Source organism: Carcharhinus amblyrhynchos, chromosome 19 (assembly GCF_965287045.1).
Source record: "Carcharhinus amblyrhynchos chromosome 19, sCarAmb.v2.hapA, whole genome shotgun sequence".
In the NCBI taxonomy this organism is placed as follows: domain Eukaryota; kingdom Metazoa; phylum Chordata; class Chondrichthyes; order Carcharhiniformes; family Carcharhinidae; genus Carcharhinus; species Carcharhinus amblyrhynchos.
In genome coordinates this window covers 7858300-7878475 of record NC_137342.1, presented here as the reverse complement: position 1 = coordinate 7878475, position 20176 = coordinate 7858300, and the positions used below count along the sequence as shown (strand labels likewise).

The 20176-nt window shown below is 44.1% G+C and overlaps 1 protein-coding gene across 1 annotated transcript; it reads right to left on the bottom strand.

Moving 5' to 3' along the window:
• Positions 1–1993: 1993 nt before the first annotated feature.
• Positions 1994–19751, bottom strand: ldhba (lactate dehydrogenase Ba). Its single transcript, XM_080207209.1, has 8 exons — positions 19619–19751; positions 14435–14572; positions 11546–11663; positions 11203–11376; positions 9511–9684; positions 6910–7027; positions 4882–5005; positions 1994–2347 (listed from the first exon to the last, which is right to left on the bottom strand). The coding sequence occupies exons 2-8, from the start codon at positions 14561–14563 to the stop codon at positions 2180–2182; spliced, it is 1005 nt and encodes a 334-aa protein (XP_080063335.1). The 5' UTR covers positions 14564–14572; positions 19619–19751; the 3' UTR covers positions 1994–2179.
• Between the last annotated feature and the right edge of the window lie 425 nt (positions 19752–20176).

The window sequence follows — 20176 nt, the reverse complement described above, 5'->3', positions numbered from 1 at the left end:
TGCACCTGTTAATTTCCATTGACAATATGGTTTGAAATGGAAAAGGGATACCATTCCATTCTGTCAGTTTTGGCAAATGCAACCAGAACCTTTTGTTGTGACAGCTGTAGCTATCACGAATGCTTGGCAGTGTCTCAAAAGCTATATCAGCTTCAGCTACATAGGTGGTCAATTGATCTAAAAATGATTGATACTTCTAATTCAACTATAATAACAGAATATGCCTTTGATGTGATTTCTTATTTGTTGACAAGTTAAAAGGTTCCATCTCATTTGTGATCTCAGTCTTGGTCATGCCTGAGTAATGAATAGTTTGGGACTCTTGCCTTCTTTTCTCTATGTTCCAAATTACACGGCGGAGAACACTGTTGTTGGTATCAGTGGCTTCAACACACTATCAGCCTTTGCTGATATTTGGGAAAATTATAGTTTTGTACCTGCTGGTTTTATAAGCAAGCTATAGCACAACACAAAATTGCCAGTGTTGTTGCGAATAGATACTATATGAATGGGCCAGACGGGTGTAGCAGATTACACATTAACTTGCAAGTTACTTTTCTGCTGAGCACTGAGTGTTATCTAAATGAACTCAGCAAATTGCTACATTTAGTACAACAGGGAAACTTTCAAAATGGTGCACTGTTTCACTCCATAATCCCCCTAACCTACATATCCTGAGTAATTCAGCAATGGTCAACCCCATTTAACCCACACATCTTTGATTGTGGGAGGAAATCAAAGCACCCAGAGGAAACCCATGCAGACACAGGGAGAATGTGCAAATACCAAGGCTGGTTCCTGGTGCTGTGGGACGGCAGTGCTAACCCACTGTGTCAATGTGCCACCCTAATTGGATTGCTCTTTGAAACTGCACAGGCACATCAGACTGAATGGCCTCCACTTGTGCTGTCCTATGACTGACAACAGAATAAACTAAACCAGGCCAAAAAACACATCCACAAGTGCTGCTGGGGAAGAAGGCACAACTCTGGAGTCTTTTAACAGGTGGTTTCCACATTGTGATTGAATTAGGAATGAGAAATGTATATAGAAACATAAAACCTTGAACGGTACAGGCCCTTCGGCCCTCAATGTTGTGCCGAGCCAAGTCCAAACGCAAAATCAAGCTATCCCCACTCCCTATCATTCTGGTGTGCTCCATGTGCCTATCCAATAACCGCTTGAAAGTTCCTGAAGTGTCCGACTCCACTATCACAGCAGGCAGTCTATTCCACACCCCAACCTTCTATTGGATGACAAAGTAGATGGGCCACTCATTTGTGTGAAAGGAATATGAACCTTCGTGCATTAAGGGAAAGAGAATCTGTGGCATGGTGGCACAGTGGTTAGCACTGCTGCCTCAGAGCTCCAGGAACCCGGGTGACTGTGTGTGAAGTCTGCACATTCTCCCCATGTCTGCCTGGGTTTCCTCCCACAATCCAAAGACAAAAAAAAACATAGAACATAGAAAACCTACAGCACAAACAGGCCCTTCGGCCCACAAGTTGCGCTGATCATATCTCTACCTACTAGGCTTACCTATAACCCTCAATCTTATTAAGTCCCATGTACTCATCCAGAAGTCTCTTAAAAGACCCTATCAAATTTGCCTCCACCACCACTGACAGCAGCCGATTCCACTCACCCACCACCCTCAGAGTGAAAAACTTACCCCTGACATCTCCTCTGTACCTGCTCCCCATCACCTTAAACCTGTGTCCTCTCGTAGCGACCATTTCAGCCCTGGGAAAAAGCCTCTGAGAATCCATCCGATCAATACCTCGCAACATCTTATACACCTCTAAGATGCAGGTTAGGTTGGTTGGCCATGCTAAATTGACCCTACTGTCAACAGGGATTAGCAAGGTAAATACATGGGCTTATGGGCCTGAGTAGGGTTGTGGTTAGTGCAGGCTCGATATGATGAATGGCCTCCAATATTGTAGGGATTCTACGCTGCAGTTTTGATAAGAATGTTTTTGAAGCATTCACAGACTGGAAGATGTACACATTTTATTTCATGCGTTAAGTACTAGCCGTATAATTTGGCCTAGTTACATTGTTGACTGCACTTGGTAAAATCTCAGTACAATTCACATACGAGAGAATGTTGATACTTCTTGCTGAACCTGGCTGATTTGCAGGTTTGCCGAAGGAATAACTGCAGTCGGCCTTCCAATTACAGATCCTTCAGTTCTTTCTGAATATTCCACAGGGTCTCAGCACTCCTTCTCAGCTGGGCCACCTCATCGTCTTTCAGTCTTTGGTTAATGACATCAGTCAGACCATTGGCACTCAGGACACACGGCAGGCTCAAGAAGACCTCGTTCTCTATGCCATACATGCCCTGTGGGGTTAAAAACAAATTGCACGAATCACTGGAAGAACCACTTTGCATTTCCCGTAAAGCTCATTTATACATACATACATTGCTCTTACCAAGTGGAGATACAATTTGTGCATTTAGCAGAAGTGGGGTGAGAGCTTAACCAGCTCATCATGCCAGTTGATCAGCGTGGCAAGGCGGTAAGCTAGGGCGGGCAGCGAGAAAGATCAGGTTGGCACCTGGTTTATCACCTCTCATGGTCTTGCTGTTTCTAACCTACTGGAGAAATCAGTCTCGTGCTCGGTAGAGATAGAGATCTCCTAGTATACTGTGTTTTCAGTGTTTACTGTATACGGGGAGATGGAGATGCCTGCACAATGGCGCCCCTAAAGCTCAGCACCTGGTCTCATTGGCATGCTGAAACTCCACCAACCAGTGGTGAGATTTACATTACGGCCTCTGTATTGCACAGGGTACCTTAAATTACTATGATTTGCCCCATTGAGAAATACAAGCAAGAAAATCTCCCATTTTCTCACCCATTTGAACCTTAGAATTATTTTTTTTTGAGTAAATTCTGCCCCTGGTATCAAATATTGCCCCACACGCGAGAGAAAACCAACAACCAAGATGGTGAGCAAAGCTACAGGACAGTTAAAAAGAAATCCCACACCGGCTTCTACCATCAAGACATCGCTTTTGGAAGTTTTAAAATTTACAGGAGATAGGCAGAAGGACACTCATAGAATCCTACAGCACAGAAAGAGGCCATTCAGCCCATTGAGTCTGCACCGACCACAATCCCACCCAGGCCTCACCCCGATATCCCTACATATTTTACCCACTAATCCCTCTAACCTACACATCTCAGGTGCAGTTTTTTTTTTAAGCACGGCCAATCAACCTAACCCGCACATCTTTGGACTGTGGGAGGAAACCGGTGCACCCGGAGGAAACCCACGCAGACACGAGGAAAATGTGCAAACTCCACACAGACAGTGACCCAAGCCGGGAATCAAACCCAGGTCCCTGGAGTTGTGAAGCAGCAGTGCTAACCCACTGTGCTACCTTGCTGCCCCTGCACTGCAAGCATTTGAATAAAGTGCCCTATTGTGCCAGCACAATAAAACAACTGGAACTGGCACAGAGTTCTGCTCGCAGGCATGTTTAAAGTGTGCACTAATCAGGAACATCAGTTGCTCTGATCGATGAAAATTCCTTCCAGTTGGCGGCATGAAATATTGTGGTGCACAGAGCCTGATAATATTGAATCAGCCGTCCATCGTCCAGCAAGCCTAAAATTTTGCCTCACTGGATTAACAGTATGAAAACGGGCAGTATGCAAACAGTTACGGGGATAGGAGCTGGGTGGAATGTCTCGATGGGCCGAATGACCTCCTTCTGCACTGTAGGCTTTCCCGGATAAATTCACTTGACCTGAATTAATGGCAAAACAATTAGCAGCCTCAATTCCAGATATCAGATCTCCACACTGATACCTCCATTGGACAAGCGCTAAATTACAGTCCGATAATTCCAGTTTTGTCCACATTCCAAGAGTGAAAACAAACGTGGCAATATCATTCGACCCAATCCCTCGACTTTAAAATATTCGTGATGTTATACGAATCTATTTCGAAAGGTGCATCAGAGCAAATTCGGTGAAGATCTGTGAATACTTGAGAGCAGTTACAGTCAAGCACATATCTTGACTCTTGTCATGTCAAAAATCTTCACAACAGTGTTGCGCTTCCCCCATCTAAAGGATACATTATTTTTTAAAATACAGGTGCTACAATGTATCAAATATTATTCTATTGATTGCAAATCAGATGTCAAGAATAGTGGATATTAATGGCTAAATGATTTGACTATCACAAGGCATACACTGAAGGGAATGTACAATTAACACAAGGGGAAGGGGCGCAGTTTGATGAATGCTTTTTCCATCGTACAAGTTAACCAAACTCAGTTGAACCAAAACTTTGTGGCATTTCCGAAGAATTAATGGGTCATTAACTCTGGTTGAACAACAATCCCTCCTTCCTCGTTTGGCCAATATTAATAGTACAGCTTTTGTGGGTTCATCCAGTCTGAAGCTAATCAAGACTAATTTTAAATACGCAGCCCTTTTAATCTGCACCTTGCTATCAGTTTACCAACAGTGAAAAGTTAATGTGAGCGCTGCCAAAATTGATTAAACCCAAATACATAATTTAGTGAGCTTTAGTTGCTTGAGCAGACCACATAATTGCGGCAGGAGAAAGTACATCGTGCAAACTATTCCCATTACAGAGAAACAGGCGTAGAACAAGGATTATCGAATGACTGCATAAAAGAAAAGCGTCACTTAAACCCTCAATTATAACAAAACCACAGTGGAAGCAGCACAGCAGTCATCTTTGATACAATCTAAAACAGACTACCATAGAATTCAATGGCTATAAATGGAGATGTCAGTGTGGAGAGATCCCAACATGAACTATTAAGTGCTTGAGAGTCGCCCAAGTTACTATAAACCAGGTAAGATACTAAATGAGTGACTTGTTTCATACCTGTACCATGGTGGAGACTGGGTGAATGCGCTTCAGGTTCTTCAAAATGGATTCAGTCAGTTCAGCAACACTGAGACCAATGGCCCAGTTGGTGTATCCCTTCAGCTTAATCACTTCATATGCACTAGCAAAGAACAAGAGTTTTTAAAAATCAGCCATTTATATACCTGAGAAAAGCCACTATTGTAAGTCTGTCAGAAGTTCCATGAAAGGTACAAACTAGAATTAATGATGCTTTCCAGCATTATTCAATATGTAACAGTCATTGTGCGTACCATCCTTGTCATGGTGGCTGCTTTTAAATGCTTTCCATTTATCTATTGACATTAAAGATTCCAAACTTGTCAGTGTCAAGGTCTTACATCCAGCTGTCAGCATTCACACTGGCTGGATTATTACGGATATCAAGGTTTTATTAGACTATTCATATTGTGATGAGATAAATGGGAGCCTTCGGCAATGTAAATTTCCACATTTCTACTGGAGCTATCGTCAATCAGCGTAGAAACATCATTTTATACGCCAACAGTCTAAAGTTGGCAACACATGTTAGAGCTCGGGTACGATGCCCCCAACACCAAAGCACAGCCCCAAGCAACACCTTGATGACAGATTCCGTCAGGGGAATAAAACAAACAATTAAAAAAAATGGAATTAAAGTCCAATAATGACCATGAAACGATTGTCAATTGTCATAAAAACCTATCTGGTTCTTTAGAATCCCTACAGTGCAGAAGGAGGCCTTATAGGCAGTGACCCAAAGCTGGAATTGAACCCGGGTCCCTGGCACTGCAGGGCAGCAGTGCCAACCACTGTGCCACCCCTAAATGTTATTTAGGCAAGGAAATCTGTCGTTCTTACTTGATCTGGCCTACATATGATTCCAGGCCCACAGCAATCTGGCTGACTCTCAAAAGCTCTCTGAAATAGAGGACAGTTAGGGGTGCCAGTGATGCCTATGTTCCTTAAATTATTTTTTTTAATTCAGAAGGGAAAATCAGGAAGCACCCCCTCAGGCAAGAAGCAGCAGAAATCTGAAATTCTCTCCCCTAAAAACTTAGATGCTAGTGGACAATTGGAGCTGGGAGAGAGTTTGCTAGCTCTTTCTTCAATAAGCATATCGAGGGAAGCTGATTTACAGATCAACCATAATCCATCTGATTTGAAGGGCTGAATGGATTATCCCTAATCTTATATTCACTATTATAACAGAAGCTATACTTCAGCGGTATTTAGCTGGTTGTGCTAACTTTTGGGATATGAAAGCTGATATAAATACAAGATCTCTTTAGTCCATGATTAAAAATTTTGCATTTTTAATTTTGTGCCTGCTTAGATGTGGAACCAATCTGTAACCAGAACAAGTCATCTGGTTACCTTTAACTGATTCATATACATCTGTTCACAAAGCAATTGCTAGTATGAGTTACTGCAATGATATTGGTTCCCAAGTATATTATCTTCTAAATCTGCCACTTTTTGATCTCTTAGGGAATTAAGGGTATGGGGAGCAGGCAGGAAAGTGGATTTGAAACCTAAGATCAGCCATGGGCAGCAGTGTGGTTAGCACCGTTGCCTCAGTGCCAGGGACCTGAGTCCATTCCCAGCCTTGGGGGACTGTGTGTGGAATTTGCGTGTCCTTCCCGTATCTGTGTAAGTTTCCTCCCGCACGCCAAAGATGTGCAGGTTAGGTGGATTGCCCCTTTGTCCCAAGGTGTGTAAGTTAAGGGGATTAGTGGGGTAAAACACGGAGTTCTGGGGCTAGGACCTGGGTAAGATGCTCTGTCGGAGGATTGGTGCAAGCTCAATGAGCCAAATGGCCTCCTTCTGCACTGCAAGGATTCTATGATTTTATTAAATGGTCTATTCCTGTCCCTATCTCATGTTCTTCTATATCTTGACTCTCATTTCTGGGTTGCTGGTTAAAACTTCATGAATTTCATTAAAAGTCAGGGCTTAGATACCAAAGCAATACATTTTCAACATTGCCCTCTGATGATTATTTTTTACAAAGACTTGATTTTGTACCTATCCACCACCATTTTATGGACATCTTTCCAGTTCTCCTTGTCCTGAGCAGTTCCGATGTCAGGGTTAAGCTGCTGTAGTCCAACTCCCGCCACATTGACACCACTCCAAACGGCAACTGGAAATGCAAAGCATCTGAATGTAGACAGCTCATGCAATGTTGCTCCACTGATCTTCTGACAAACTTGTCACTGAACTGCAGCACCTGGCAGATAGCCTTGTGCCATATGTTAGAACCATAGAGTACAATGTACACAGCACATCCAACAGAGCAATTCCCTTTTATTAATTATATTACCTATTTAATATTTTCATGCAAATGATAGCTTGTATATCAAACATAGCAAATAACGACAAGCAGTTAACAATAAGGAACTAATCAACAAACTTCCGTCTTAAACTAAGCAAAGCTGTCTGATGAAAGGGTAGGGGTACATTTTCCAGTCCCATCTACTATGGGAATTGTTGTGGGCACGACAGATAATTGAAAGGCCTGTTGACTTCAGGCAGGAATTTCCAGGCCTGGGCGGGTAGGACAGGAAAATCTCACCCATTAACTTGGTTTCTCCTCTCCACAGAGTCCGCCAGACCTGCTGAGTATCTCCAGCATTTTCTGTTTCTATTTCATACTCTCAACATCTACCGTTTCTGCTTTTGGCCAACACACTAACTATTTTACAGCAATGACAGATTCACCTATTAGCTCCTTAAAAGTTAAACTTACAACCAGACTAAATGACACAAAATTAATTGCCACACAGCCAATCTTAACATGAAGCGGGTTTGGGTGGACAGGATGAGTAGCGTGCAAAATGCACCTTGCTGGCTTAAATGTTAAAGTCTGGGAAGTTCAGGTAGATGGGGTTGTTTTATGGTACCAAAAGGATGCAAGTAAACATCATGGGGAAGAGGGGTTCTCTCCAGTTAGAATAACCTGGAGGATAGGGTGGGGAAGTCCTCAGCTGGGAAGGGTTCACAGTTACAAACAGACCGGCCATGCAAAATTGCCTCTTAGTGTCCAAAGATTTATCAGTTGGGTGCATTTGACATGGTAAATGTATGGGGTTATGGGGATAAGGCAGGAGGAAGGGCCTGGGTGGGATGCTCTTTGGGAAAGTTGGTCCAGAAAAGGTGGGCTGAATGGCCTCTTTCTGCCCTGTAGGAATTCTATGATCATGATAGCTTATATCAGCAAATAGTTTTCCAGGAGGCTTTTACTAATCGGTGACAATTTTATTCCTCCCAAGTTTATTCTTTCATGGGCTGTGGACATTGCTGGCAAGGCCATCAACTGCCACCTATCCCTAACTGTCCCTGAACTGAGTGGTGCTAGACCATTTCAGAAGACAGTTAAGAGTCAACCACATTATTGTATATTTGACATATGTAGGCCAGACCAGATAGAGACAGCAGATTTCTTTGCTAAGTGGCAAATCAGTAAGACTCTCATGGTGACAATTACTGTGACCAGCTTTTACTTTGCAGATTTTATTAACTGAATTCAAATTCCTCCAGCCGCCAGGGTGGGAGTCAAGCCCGTGTCCCCAAGTATTAAACTGCTCTTCCGGATTGTTACTCTCATGACATTAGCATCAGGTCGCGGCTCCCTCCATTTATAGTACTTTGATCCAGAGATTCTGATGCACTGGTGCGGAGACGACAATCTCTCCCTCAATGTCAACAAAACGAAGGAGATAGTCATCAACTTCAGGAAGCGTAGAGGAGAATGTGCCGCTGTCTGCATCAATGGGGGTGGTCAATAGCTTCAGATTTTTAGGTATCCAGATCACCAACAACTCGTCCTGGTCCCCCCCATGCCAACACTATCGAAAAGAAAGCCCACCAACGCCTCTACTTTCTCAGAAAACTAGAGAAATTTGGCATGTCAGCTACGACTCTCACCAATTTTTACAGATGCACCATCGAAAGCATTCTTTCTGGCTGTATTGCAGTTTGTTATGACTCCTATTCTGACCAAGACCACCAGCCTCCCATCCAATGACTCTGTCTACACTTCCCACCGTCTCAGCAAAGCAGCCAGCATATTTAAGAACCCCAAACACCCCGGACATTCTCTCTTCCACAGAGAAAAAGATACAAAAGCCTGAGGTCACGTAACAACTGACTCAAGAACAGCTTCCTCCTTGCTGCCATCAGACTTTTGAATGGACCTACGTCGCATTATGTTGATCTTTCTCTACACCCTAGCTATGACTGTAACACTACATTCTGCATTCTCATTTCCTTCTCTACGAACAGCGTGCTTTGTCTGTATAGCGCGCAAGAAACAATACTTTTCACCGTATATTAATGCATGTGACAATAATAAATCAAATCAAACGCAGAACGGGTCTAGAAAAATGGTTCCGGAGTGAGAAAGTTGAGTTTTGAGGATAGATTGGATAGAATGAAATGGGGAATAGGGATGGGGACTCCGCAGCTGGAAAGGTTCAGAGTTACAAACAGGAGACAGGCTGTCACTGCCCCATCACCTGTGACGATGGGGTTAAAATCGACCCCATGTGATACAAGTATAAAGGGGCTTGGTTTCGGTCGCGTATATCAACGCTGGACCACAGGATTTAACCATTCTTGCCTTACCACTGGAATCTCCATGTTCACCGAGCACCCAGCCATGGCAGCTAGACGGGTGGAGGCCGAGCTTTTCAGCCATTAGGTAACGGAATCTGGCAGAGTCTAAATTACAGCCGCTGCCAATCACACGGTTCTTTGGGAAGCCGCTGATTTTCCAAGTTAGATAAGTCAGGATGTCAACTAGAACACAAGCAGAAAACACTTTGCAGTTCAAACTGATCACAATTACAGCAGCTGCAACATAATTCAATAAAGTAATTCAGTCACAAATGGGCTTAACTAAATTATATTAACTCCATCTCTGAAAGAAATGAAGACTGGGATGGATTGATATTGCATTTTTCACAACCACAGAATGCCTCCTATTGCTTTGCAGCCAATGAAATGTTTTTGAAGTGCAGTTGTAACATTTTTGGGCCATCTCTGTGTGTTTAAAACAACAAGTAGACAAAGAAGGCACAGAAATATCTCCTCACCCCCCCAGTCCTCCCCAGTGTGCTAAAGGGGAAAATCTAGGCTCCATTCTTCTTAAACATATGGTTGCAATCTTCCAAAATTCCCTAAATTCTGGAAAGCTCCCAATGAATTGGGAATCTGCAAATGAAACACCCTTGTCCGAGAAAGAAGGGAACCAAAAAGCAAAAAACTATAGGCCAGTTTGTTTAACACATCTTTTGGGAAAATGCTAGAGTATTATTATTAAGGAGGTAGTAACAGGACAGTTACTTGGTAATGCAGAACTTCCTTATGACTGAAAAAAGAGACATGTTGCTGAAGTTTTTCATCTTGTACTCATCAGGTCAATGCAAGAATGCCAAAGTTCAAACAAACAACAATTTATACAACAGGTGAAAGAGATATGGATTGGCTGGCAAGTTGATTCTGAGATATTAGAATTCAATGGGAACTTTTGGCTTCCCAACTCCCAGGGTATTTCAAAAAAGATGCAAGGTTTCAACCAACACCCTTTCCTCCTGTAGTGCAAGTTGCTGTGATCATTTGAAATTTGGTATTCTTGTTTTCGTCCTGATGAGATGAAAAACTTCAGCAACATGTCTTCAGTAATAGCAACACATTCAGAAAATCAAAACACAATCAGACAAAGTCAACCTGGTTTCGTGAAACGGAAGACTAGTTTGATAGATGCATTAGAGCTCTCTGAGGATGTAAGCAGCAGGGTGGATAAAGGGGTACCAGTAGATGTAATGTATTTATTTTTTGCAAAAGGCATTCAATAATGTGCCACTATTGGGTGGCATGTTGGCACTGCGGTTAGCTCTGCTGCCTTAGTGCCAGGAACATGGGTTCAATTCCAGCCTTGGGTCACTGTCTGTGTGGTGTTTGCATATTTCCCCCGCATCTGCTTGGTTTCTCTCCGGGTGCTCAGGTTTTCTCCCACTGTCTAAAAATGTGTGGGTTTGGTGGACTAGCCATATAAACTGTCCATAGGTGTCAGGAGGATTAGCAGGGTAAATGTGTAGGGTTACGGCTCAGAACCTCAATGGGACTGTTGTTGGTACAAGCTCAATGGGCCAAATGGCTTCCTTCTGCACTGTAGGGATTCTATGATCAAAGATTACTTTGCAAAATAACAGTTCATGGTGTTGTGGGTGGTGTATTACACTGGTTGTTGCTTATGCCGAATGTCATAGCTTTCGGACTTGGAAATAAACGTGTCACTAAACATTCTGACATTACCTGGATTGGAAACCACGATGATTGTGCAGTCGGGGCTGTGTTTTACAATCTGAGGGATGATGAATTTGAAGATGTTCACATTCCTCTGGACCAAATTGAGACGGCTCTCGCCCTCTTGCTGGCGAGCGCCAGCGGTCACAACCACCACCCGAGAATTAGCAGTTATTGCATAATCTGCACAAATGGAAAATAAGGTTAAATTACAAGAGCAAGGAAGGGTCAACAAATACAACAGGCAGGTTACAATTCTCCCACTTGACCAACTTGACTTTAAAACACTTTACCCGCATTTTTGAACAGGGAAAGCTAAATAGTTCTTGCCATTCTTATGATACCAAATTACCTTTATCAGCCAAAATCTTTGGAGTTTTGAGGAACAGGCTGCCATGAAGAAGATCCATCATTTCTCCCTTCAGTTTGTCTTCCAGAACATCAACCAAGGCAAGCTCATCGGTGAGTTCCTGAGAAAAACCGTGGGGTTTTGTTAGGATGCCATCTTTTCTTTACAACCTAACTGGGTTACGTTTAGTCATGCCACTTAAAACAAACTTTCAAAGAATTACAATGAGAGACAGGCTTACGGATAGCACCGTAGCAAATACAGCACCAGGGACCAAGGTTCGATTCCAGCCTTGGGTGACCGTGTGTAGTTTGCACTTTCTCCCCATGTCTGCGTGGGTTTCCTCCAGGTGCTCCGGTTTCCTCCCACACTCCAAAGACGTGCAGGTTAGGTGGACTGGCCATGCTAAATTGCCCCTTAGTGTCCAAAGATTTATAGGTGAGCTGGATTAGATATGGTAAATGCACGGGGTTAAGGCAGAGGGGAGGGACTGGGTATGATGCTATTTTGGAGAGTTGGTGCTGAATGGCCTCTTTCTGTGCTGTACGAATTCTATAATGATAGCTTATACCAGACTATAGTTTTCTAGGAGGCATTAACTGATTGGCGACAACCATGCCAAATTTATTCTTTCATGGGCCATTTTCGTGGACATTGCTGGCGAGACCAGTAACTATCATCTATCCCTAACTACCCTTGAACTGAGTGATGCTAGACCATTTCAGAAGGCAGAGAGTCAACCACATTATTGTAGATTTGACACATGTAGGCCAGACCACATAAGGACAGCGGATTTCTTTGCTAAGTGACAAATCAGTAAGACTCTCATGGTGACAATTACCGTGACCAGCTTTCAGTTTGCAGACTTTATTAACTGAATTCAAATTCCTCCAGCTGCCAGTGTGGGATTCAAGCCCATGTCCCCAAGTATTAAACTGCTCTTCCGGATTGTTACTCTCGTGACATTAGTATTAGGTCACTGGCTCCCTCCGGTTAAGGTACTTTGATCCGGAGAGTGCAGAAGAGGTTTACAAGAAAGGTTCCAGGGAGGAGAAACTTGAGTTATGAGAATAGATTGGAGAGGTCAGGACCAGAGAGCATTAGGCTAACAGAAAATTTAATTGAGGTGTTCAAAGTCACGAGGGAGCTGGACAGGAATCTGGAGAAACCTTTCCCACTCGTAAAAGGATCAAAAACAGAAAGGAATATATAAAAACTTCTTCACACAATGAATGGTTTGGATCTGGAATACAGTGCCTGGAAGTGTGATGAAAGCAGGTTTGGTGAGGCATTAAAGGTCACTTTAGATAATTATCTGAAGAGAAACAAGGTGCAGGGTTACAGGGGAAAGGCAGGGGAATGTCACCAAGTCATAATGGAGAGCCAGTGCAGGCACAATGGGTCAAATAGCCTCCTTCTGCGTCGTAACAATAGCACAGCGGTTAGCATTGCTGCTTCACTGCGCCAGGGACCCAGCTTGGGTCACTGTCTGTGTGGAATCCGCACAGTCTCCACATGTCTGCATGGGCTTCTTCTGGGTGCTCCGGTTTCCTCCTACAGTCTGAAAGACGTGCTGGTTAGGTCGTATTCACCCGAAAAGGCGCTGGACTGTGGCGACGAGGGGAATTTCATAGTAACTTCATTGCAGTGTTAATGTAAGCCTTACTTGCGACTAATAAATAAACTTCTAAATTCTGGGAGTGAAATTATTGAATGACCAACGTTACGTGGAGGGTTTAGAGGAATTGAGCTTGTTCTCCTTAGAGTAGGGAAGGCAAAGGAGTGATTAGAGGCAAAATTATGAGGGGCCTTGCAAGAAGGAGGAGGAACTGGTTCCACGGACAGGTGAAAGAATGACCAGAAGGATCGTATATTGAGAGCGGTGGAGATTAGATTATTTCATTTAAATGCAATGTACTGTTAAGACCTGTGCTCTGCTTGAAAGGAAGTAGTGGTCCACTTCAGAGGGCATTTGAGAGTCAACCACATTGCCATGAATTTGGAGTCAAACCTAGACTGAGTGAAGATGATAATTTAGTGAATATTAGTGAACCCAGATTTTATATTTACAACAGTCCTTTCACGATCATCAGCCTTTTATTGCCGTAGTGGGATTTGAACCTGGGTCCCCAGGTCTTGCTCAGGATTGCGAGTCCAGTGACAAAACCACTAAGCAGCTGCCTCCCCTAATGGCCTCCTCCTGTTCAGTATGATCCTACACCTTGGTAAACAGTGAATTAAAATTTCTAGAAGCTCTGACGCAAAGTCATCCAGACTTGAAAGGTCGGTTCTATTCTCTCTCCACGGAGGCAGTCAGACCTCGTCAGGGCGGCACTGCAGCACAGTGGGTTAGCACTGCTGCTTCACAGCTCCAGGGACCTGGGTTCGATTCCTGGCTCGGGTCACTGTCTGTGTGGAGCTTGCACATTCTCCTTGTGTCTGCGTGGGTTTCCTCCGGGTGCTCCGGTTTCCTCCCACAGTCCAAAGATGTGCGGGTTAGGTTGATTGGCCATGCTAAGAAATTGCCCCTTAGTGTCCAGGGAAGTGTAGGTTACAGGGATTAGTGGGTATAATATGTAGGGATTTTGGGGGTAGGGCCTGGATGGAATTGTGTTCGGTGCAGACTCGATGGGCTGAATGGCCTCTTTCTGCACTGTAGGGTTCTATGATTCTATGACCTGCTGAGATTTTCCAGCATGTTCTGTCTTGGATTCAGATTTCTTTTGTTTTAGTAAGCATCTATGTTGGGATCAAGTTAGTTAAAATTTATAGCCAGTTTGCACTGCTGATTTCTCCGGTTCAGATGTTACAGCATGCCTCAGTTCAACCCTGTAAAATTCAATTGTGCCAGTATAGAAACCACGTTAAAAGACAAAGAGGGGCACAACTTACCCTCAAGAGAATGCTAACGGCACAGGCCATCCCAACCTGGCCCACACCTACAACGGTAACCTTATTCCTTGAAGCATCAGACTTCTGTTGAGAGACCGGCGTGATAAGTTGCTGCATTACAGTTGCCATGTTGTCTTACTAAATAATAGAAAAAAAGAACGGTTTATTGAGACAATGGAAACAAATCTCATGCCAAAATATTTTTAAAATAGCGAAGAAAATGGCCACAGCCCTTCAGCAGGTTTGAACAAATTGCCCCACTCGTTTTGCTGCTAGTCCCAGCCAGGCTTAGGAAGAAATACTTCTGCTTAAACAAGAACGTGTCACGTGGATAGTTCATCTGCTGGAAAACAGCCTGCAGCACAACTGTAAAGAACTCGTTGTGGTACAAAAGCAGGTTTGCAATAGAGCCGAAGCCATAGGTTAAATTGGCTGAAACTCATTCCATTATAACGCACTGAATTTTGTAAATTCGACTCAGCGAGGGTGGAATCCAGAGAAGGAACTTCCTCCCATTTCAGGCAGCCAATGTTAGTTTTAAACATTCCTCCAGTGAGGGGCAGGGGTAGCAAAGTTACATTCCACTTTAAAAAAAGCTGTACAACATTTAGAATCACCCAGAAGCGATGGGAGGTGCTACGGAGATAGAATTCTTTGTTTATCTCCTCAGATAGAACTGCAAAAATGCAATAGCAGATCATAGAATCCTACAGTGCAGAAAGAGGCCCTCCGAGTCTGCACTGAACACAATCCTACCCCCCATATCCCTACATATTATACCCACTAATGCCTCTAACCTACACATCCCTGGACACTAAGGGGCAATTTCTTAGCATGGCCAATCAACCTAACCCGCACATCTTTGGACAGTGGGAGGAAATCAGAGCACCCGGAGGAAACCCACACAGACACGAGGAGAATGTGCAACCTCCACACAGACAGTGACCCGAGCCAGGAATCGAACCCAGGACCCTAGAGCTGTGAAGCAGCAGTGTTAACCACTGTGCTACTGTGCCGTCCATGTGGGGTAAAATAAAATGTTGCTCCATCCCAAGGTTAAAATGTGGTTTTGCATGTGATATTCTGTGAGCACAATATAGGTTCATAGGGTGGCACAGTGGTTAGCATTGCTGCCTCACAGTGCCAGGGACCCAGGTTCGATTCCCAGCTTGGGTCACCATCTGTGCGAAGTCTGCACATTCATAGAATCCCTACAGTGCAGAAGGAGACCATTTGGCCCATCGAGTCTGCACCGACCTCAATCCCACCCAGGCCCTATTCCCCTTAATCCACATATTTACCCTGCTAATCGCCCTGACACTAGGGTCAAGTTAGCACGGCCAATCAACCTAACCCACACATCTTTGGAGTGTGGAAGGAAAACGGAGAACCCGGAGGAAACCCACACAGACATGGGGAGAATGTGCAAACTCCACACAGACAGTGAGCCAAGCCAGGAATCAAACTCGGGACCCTGACGCAGTGAGGCAGCAGTGCTAACCACTGTGCCACCATGCTGCCCATTGCGAGGGGGGAGAACAAACAAAGAACAAGGGAAGTGTTGAGAAGAGAAAGGTTCTCCCAGTGTCTGCGCGAGTTTCCTTCAGGTGCTCCGGTCTCACCCACAGTCCACACTGGCCATGCTAAATTCACCCTCAGTGTACCCGAACAGGCGCCAGAGCGTGGCGACTAGGAGATTTTCACAGTAGCAATTCAGTGGCAATGTAAGCCAACTTGTGACACTAATAAATAAGCTTTTAACTTTCAATCTGCCTGGTAATGCTGTGTAATATCAGGCCAGCCTTTTCACAATGTTGCAAGTTAATCCAAAGCAACTTTTAAGTCATTATCTACTCTAGCCCAGCTTTGAAATCATTCAACCGGCAGCACCTCGTGCTGCATTCACCAGACCAATTGCCCCGAGGGCTGTGTGCGTGTGTTGTAGGCCCAGGCTTCCTTAGGAAAGACACTGAGAATGCCTGATCTTTTTACACGCACACACACCGCAGCCTCCCGCCAGATCACAAGGCAGACCATATCTTACCAGCCTGATCTGAAAATGAACGCCAGCCCACGAGGTGAACTGCCAATCTCTTCCGACAGATCTGTTTCTCAAACAACTTTTAGAAGTGGATGTATTTTGCAAGCACGGAGTTAGGCACTGTATGCATTCAATGCTTTTAACACAAACAGTGGCTGTTTGCTCATTCCTGGCATGGCAAGTTGGCCCGAATGACCTTGTGGGAAAGACAGTCTCATTATTTCAACCCAGGACAAAGACCGCCACCAAGTTAAATACAACTCCTTCTCAAGTCAAAAAACACGTGCAGTGTTAAGTTGCTAAATTTGTGCGAATGTCATTTGCCTCTTTCTGGGTACCCCGAACCAACACAAAAGTAGATCTCACCCAGTTTATACATTTGTCACCTCCAGGATCTGTTCACTCTGCCCCTGGATGCTTTTGATGGCAAATTTTAAACAAAGACTTTCAGTGACCCGGAATTAACATAGCTCACCCTCCACCTCTTAAATCTCTGCTACCTCTACCCCAATTCTCAATGTTCCATTCTGTGCTCACTAACTTAACATTGGATTCCAGAACAGCAGTGCCACAATTTTAAACTTCCCATCCCAGTGCTCAAATGCCTCTCGCCCACCCAACCCCCTCTCCAGCTCTGTAATCACCTTCAACCCCTACAACCTTCTACATTCTAGGGGATTTTCACAGTAACTTCATTGCGGTGTTAACGTAAGCCTACGTATGACACTGATAAATAAAACTTTTAAAATATTCCTGCCATTCTGGTCACGTGCATTCCTGACCCCCTCTGCTCCAGCAGGCTGCTGCCAGGATCCCAAACTCTGGAATTCTGTACCGAAACCTCACTGCCTCTCCCTTCTCCTTTAGTTAGTTTTTAAGGAGCATGGTGAAGTTTATTTGTTAGTCGTAAGTAGGTTTACATTAACACTGCAAATGAAGTTACTGTGAAAATCCCCTGGTCGCCACACTCTGGTGCCCGTTCGGGTACACTGAGGGAGAATTTAGCGCGGCCAACACACCTAACCAGCACGGCTTTTAGAGGGAACCAGAGCACCCGGAAGGAATGCACGCAGACAGGGAAAGAACAGTAAACTCCACACAAGGCCAGGAATTGAACCTGGGTCCCTGGCTCTGTGAGTCTGCAGTGCTAATCACTGTGCCAACATGTCCTGCCTATCCTAACTACTGGTCAGCATTGTTATTTGTTTCATTTGACCCAGTTAGGCAGAGGGACATTTGCTACATCAAAGGCGTTATACAAATGTAAGGTGGGACAGTCCAAAGAACATTGTTATATTTTATCTTTCTGTCAAATGGGTTTGTAACAGTAACTTCATTGCAGTGTTGAAGTAAGACTACTTATGACACTCATAAATAAACTTTAAATGCTTAAATTAAACAAACACTAGCATCTTTTTGTTTGTCCCTTACTGTCCTCTTCCCCCCCCCCAATAAATTTATTTTGACAATTTGGTAAAAACTGATAAATTAATTGTGATTTTAGCCAGGAAAACCGTGCAGAGTTTACAACAATGAATAGGCAGCAGAGAACACAGCTTCAAAACGCCGTTTTATAAAGCAAGCCCGCATGTGGATCTGCAAGGTGACATTCAGCGCAAGCTTTCCAGGTTGGAACCGTGCCAACAATTACAATGCGACCTTCCCAAGAGAGAGCAATCTTAAACTTCTCATGTCAGGCTGAAGTACTTTTTGTAAAAAGTTGAAGACTTTTCAATATCTCAGGAAGCCCCCATTTTGCACACGTGCCCGTGATACAGGCAAGCACAAAATGGCACAGAGACAAAGTGGAAGACAGTGCACATTTCAAATCGGGATTTGCTGCCAAACCTGAGGCGATGATGGAAATAAGTGATAACCTGCAAGTTAAAAAGAACACAAAACGACTAAACCTGCTTTTAATGGCCTTCAACTCAGATACGGCCTCGACATGTTTTCCCTCTTTCTCAATGGCTTATTTACTCGTTACAACCCGTCCGTAACTGACCCAGTTTCTCCTTGTCCTCTCCATTCAAGGTCAGGACTGAGCACTGGAAATAGTCGGAGCGCCACTGCTCTCCTGAACAAAATCAAGCATCCACCAAATAACAGCAACAATTTGTCCCCCCCCCCCCCACTAAATACACCATAATAGCATGGATTTACCCCCAATACAAAAATAATAGTACCAACTAACCCCCACTAAGTACACCAATAATAGCACTGATTTACCCCAGTACAAAAATAATAGTACCAACTAACCCCCCCCCCCCACTAAATACACCATAATAGCATGGATTTACCCCCAATATAAAAACAAAAGTACCAACTAAACCCCGACTAAATACACCAATAGCAGCACCAATTTACCCTCCCCGCTAAATATACGAACAACTGCATCAATTTACCCTCCCCAACTAAATATACCAATAATAGCACCAATTTACCCTCCCCGCTAAATATACAAACTGCATCAATTTACCCTCCCCAACTAAATATACCAATAATAGCACCAATTTACCACCCACTAAATATACAAATAACAGCAATATTTACCCCCCCACTAAATACACAATAGCACCAACTAACCCCCACTAAATATACAAGTAATAGCACCAACTAACCCCCCCCCCACACTAAATACACAGATAACAGCATCAATTTACCCCCTTCACTAAATACACAAATATTAGCAACAGCTATGCCCCCCCTCCCACTAAATACACAAATATTAGCAGCAACTAGCACCCCCCATCCTCCAACACACGCGCCTCTATTCCAAGTTCCTTTACCTCCCGTTGCAAATTTCAGATTACCCGCAAACTTTAAAGCCTACAATTCCCAAATCCCCACCCACCCCCCCCGCGGCAGAATAAAAATTCCCACTGAAGACCGTGTTGTTTTAAGACATGGGGGGGGGGGGGGGGGACGGAAATAGTGCCAATGCTGCCACGTTAGCAGGGCGAACTCGTTTTGTTTGTTTCTTTACACACAGTAGTTACTCTAAAGCGACGGGGGGGGGGGGGGAAGTAAAATCGAAGTAATCAGCACAAATGCTGCCAATTTTACTTCTAAAACCCAAGAGTTCACTTTTTGAAAAGGTCAGAGTGGGAACGAAGTTGCAACATTTGAGTACAGACACGTACCGGGGATCTCCAATCTCCACTGCTGCTGCTCCTCCTCTCTACTGGCTCTCTGTCTATTGTGTTTCTAGCTACAGAGAATCAACTTTTGGCAGCTTTTCAGTTCCATGTGACTGGCCGGGGATCGTCACATTGGCTTGAAGGAAGGACCAAGAACCTCACCCGACACAGTGTTGCTGAGTGTGCCCACCTCCCCCTGATCGAGTGGGACTTGTTGCAAAATTAATGCCAACTCTTGTTACTTGTGTGTTCAGTCTAACTTATGTGAAAGTCACAGTCGAGAGATTATTTCCCCCCCACCCCGTCCGCTTGTTTTAGCAAAACATGTGTGCCCACGCCCGACCGGATGCTTAAAAAAAAACTCTTCTTTACAAGTAGAGCAACAGATAACACGCATTGAACTGTGTGAATCTGAACGAGTTGTTCATTGCAGCAACGTCTATCACTGACAACTCGCAGCTTTAGTTTGCACAGTCTAATTTAGGCAGATTCTTGACACAGAAAGAGAGAGAGATCCTCCCCGGATTTACTTGTGACACAGATGTAGTGAGAGCTATATTT

What these genes read in the sequence shown, in the direction of transcription:
- ldhba (XM_080207209.1), bottom strand. Translation starts at nt 14,563, where the DNA reads ATGGCAACTGTAATGCAGCAACTTATCACGCCGGTCTCTCAACAGAAG. An exon ending in CATCGTGGTTTCCAATCCAG is followed by an intron (nt 9,685 to 11,202) that starts GTAATGTCAGAA and finishes CTTGTGTTCTAG; the next exon opens with TTGACATCCTGACTTATCTA. An exon ending in TGAACATGGAGATTCCAGTG is followed by an intron (nt 7,028 to 9,510) that starts GTAAGGCAAGAA and finishes TTGCATTTCCAG; the next exon opens with TTGCCGTTTGGAGTGGTGTC.